Consider the following 3426-nt stretch of genomic DNA (forward strand, 5'->3'; position numbering starts at 1 on the left):
TTGTATGAAGTAGATTCATAAGCGGAAACGCGATATTACGTTTTACACGTGATGATCTTAAAATTCGTGATGCTTAGACACACTTTAGTTATCTTTGTTAGAGTGTCTTTTTCTAAGAACATTTAGTTGCAATGTGTTTAACTCCAAAAAACTTACGTGATCAACATAGACTGATCTTCTCTATCTGAAATGAGAACATCACGTTATAGTATATACGTGTATTCACACATTTTCCTTTTCTCATGCAGCCGCGTGGAATGCCTAATATTATGTAAAATAGTTGATAAGCTGTTCGGGGACGTGAATCATTCAATGTAGTATGGACGGCCATAAAATTATTTTAACAACATGAGGTATTCGTTGATTCTTTGAAAATAATATCTAACGCCCTGGAAATCACTCGTCTTGGAGAGGTGAAAGATTTCGCGAGAACTGTTATTGGCACGGTCATCAATGACGACTATGATCTCCAAATATTTTCACAACACATATGTTTATGCGCGCGCTTGTATTGAATAAACGTACTGGCAATCATGGCAGCATAAGCATTGTCCGACACCGCGAACAGATGAGGTGGCACCTCATTCTTGCGCCTGCCACGGTACTCGATGACAACCTCTGGGTTGTAGATAGGAAGCCTCTTGTAGGGGTTGACCACAACGCAGAACAGTCCAGAGTATGTCTATATATTTTCACAAGTAATAACATCATTATTATCGTGAATTATGTTAAATATAGAGTTAAAGAACAACACGACTGCTACATAGTGATAATCAGTGTTCGATATTAGTAAGTAGTATTAAATAATCTTCAGCTTAATTTAAAAAAATTCATGATCAATTTGCGTTATCGACGATGCTAGTTTTTGTTCTGTATGGCTTGGTCAAGACACAAGTTACATTACTTTAGTAGATTATTAGCAGCCGCTCACCACACGCAATACTGCGATCCATGAAATCGTGTTTTCTATATTCTTGCATTAACATCGAACAGTAAAGGTACATAGTCAAATTTAAACTCTTAATCAACCAAAATAATATAAAATTCTTCTCTCCCCATAATAAAGACGTTTAGGAGATTATATCACGTTTGAGGCCACGATAAGCAATGACAGTTAGGTATAATGAACGTGTTGTTATTCCCAATAACAATGTTCCGAATATTATATCGCTTATCCGAGATGCACCAATTGAAAATTAACTTTCCATTGAACATAGTTTGAGAAAACCTACGTAAATCATCCAAGCGCGATATCTTTGTCTCAGGTTATGAAGAACGGAAGCGTCGTTCAGGTATGTCAGGTTAGACATGTCCTCGCACTTCTCGTACTGCGGAGGGTTCATCTGCTGAACGTGCTCAGTCTTCATAGTCATCTCCTGCAAAGGGAAATATTATACTCAGAGAGAGGGGGAGATATATAGAGAAAGGAAGAGAGGGCGTAAGAGAAAGAGAGAGAGAGAAAGAGAGAGAGAGAGAGCAGAAAAGGCACAGCGCGTGCAAGAAAACGTATGGAACGAGAGGAGAAGTGCGGGAGGGAAGGACGAGCGGACGGGGTACGGAGAGAGGGATAGCGCTAGAGTGATAGCGGAGGGAGAAAGATAACATGTGTACGTGATAGAGGGACACAGACTGATCGGACGCGTGGTTGAGAGCAAACGAGTTTGAAAAGCTGAGGGTAACGGTAAACATATTTAACGAGAGTTATAAACTTTTGTATATTGTGTGTTGTATATGTTTGTTTATATCTTGTGTAGAGTTTGTTATAGTACGTGAGAGCAACGTGAGTGCGAATGAACATAGATTTAGACGAATTGAGTTATATCTATATCTAAATATGATAGATACAGACGGATGAAGCAAGAAAATGAGTGTGTGATGTGAATGGAATACAATGAGAGAAAATGACGGAGGCGGTGAGGCAAGAGGGAAAGGCCGCGAGTGTTAACGAAGGAACAAGAAGAAGCAGGTTCGAGACAAGTAGTCCGAAGAAGTGAATGTAAATAAAATTATTAGTGAGGGACAATTCAGTGCTAAAGAACACGACGATGAGACATATCGATGCGGGACACCGGGTTGGAAGCAATAAATAAACGTACATGCATGTGTCTTTGAGAGAACCCAAATGGTCTCATACGGTAGAACGAGCAATGGGGGGACAGCGTGAACAAATGTGTGAATGTGAAGTAAGCTTCTGAGAGCGAGGGTAAGAGAGTAGGCAATAGCATATGGCATATGGAAATAATCGTTATGTTCATACTATAACTAACGATTATGTAAATACTCGATATATATATTCCGAATAAATACCTCGGCTCCGTTCTTAAGAATGGTGGTCATGTCTCCCTTCACTTCCTTGATCTCTCCCGGGGCGTAGCCCTCTTTTGCGTCCGGCACCCACACCATCTTCTTAGCGTCAAACGGCATGTTTGCCGTCTCTATCTTCATCTTTTCGGTAGGCTTCAGGAACTGCCAAGGGTCCTGTAGGGCCAGCTCCTTCGTTCCCCATGGCAAGGGCAGTGCTTGGGTCAGCATGGTGTCAGAGGGTATTGCGGCCAATCAGACTTCCCCTAGCGAATGTGAAAACAGGATATTAGACGAAATTCATAGTTGCATACTCTCAACTGTTGGATATCAAACAGAAACTAGGCAACACGGATTGCTCTCAATCAATAGGGCAAACGACAGCTGATCACCTATATAGTTGGTAGTCGTAGCATTCACGTCATCTTTAATGTGTTTCGTATTCTATAATTTAACAAAGTTACCGCAAGTTAAACAATAAGAGCGCGCTATCACTCTGGTACGTACCTATCCTTGAGATGCTGTGCGCTTGGTTCTACTTCCTCGCCACGTTTTATACCTAGGCTGTCGGTAACACGACCTGGAGATTATTGTTCATAAATAGCGAGCGAATGAACGGCACCACTACAATGACGTGGTAACATCTGAGGGTGGAGTTTGCAATTTAATCCACAACCATAACGGGAGTATCTTTTTTCGTCTGCCAGCAAGCAGCCGTTGTAAACCGTAGAGGTAACAACAGCCCGCACGAGTTTTAAAATAAAATCATTTTTTATGTGAGTTGCGGTCTGGCGGGAAGATTGGTTACCAGGCCTGGATGCATCTGTTCATGAGCGCAAGAAAGCACAACGACCGTTCGGTTGATTTCATGATACGTGAACAATATGCATACATATGTGTATATATATATATATATATATATATATATAATATTCACGTGAATGATGTAGTGCAGTAAATTGGCGAGTATTTTTTGGCGTAACATTGTGTATTGCGTCATGTCGTAAGCAAGGGATAAATACACAAACCTGCTCATATATTTGGAACTGTGCGAGTTAAATAGCGGTCACAGTTTTTGGCTAGCCACTTCTTTCTTGTGCTCGATAAATTAATTCGATATATAAT

General features: G+C 40.7%; 1 protein-coding gene across 1 annotated transcript in view; it reads right to left on the bottom strand.

Moving 5' to 3' along the window:
• LOC106805555 (myosin heavy chain, muscle-like) overlaps window positions 1-2873 on the bottom strand; it is a 42792-nt gene extending 39919 nt beyond the window's left edge. The window contains exons 1-5 of the mRNA XM_014807196.1: window positions 2809-2873; window positions 2308-2567; window positions 1233-1376; window positions 526-682; window positions 157-184 (exon numbers count right to left, since the gene is read on the bottom strand). Of these exons, the coding sequence (XP_014662682.1) occupies window positions 157-184; window positions 526-682; window positions 1233-1376; window positions 2308-2532 (554 nt within the window). The 5' untranslated portion in view covers window positions 2533-2567; window positions 2809-2873. The remainder of the gene's footprint in view (window positions 1-156; window positions 185-525; window positions 683-1232; window positions 1377-2307; window positions 2568-2808) is intronic.
• Window positions 2874-3426: the final 553 nt, after the last annotated feature.

The sequence above is a fragment of the Priapulus caudatus genome, unplaced genomic scaffold (assembly GCF_000485595.1).
Source record: "Priapulus caudatus unplaced genomic scaffold, Priapulus_caudatus-5.0.1 Scaffold117, whole genome shotgun sequence".
NCBI lineage: Eukaryota > Metazoa > Priapulida > Priapulimorpha > Priapulimorphida > Priapulidae > Priapulus > Priapulus caudatus.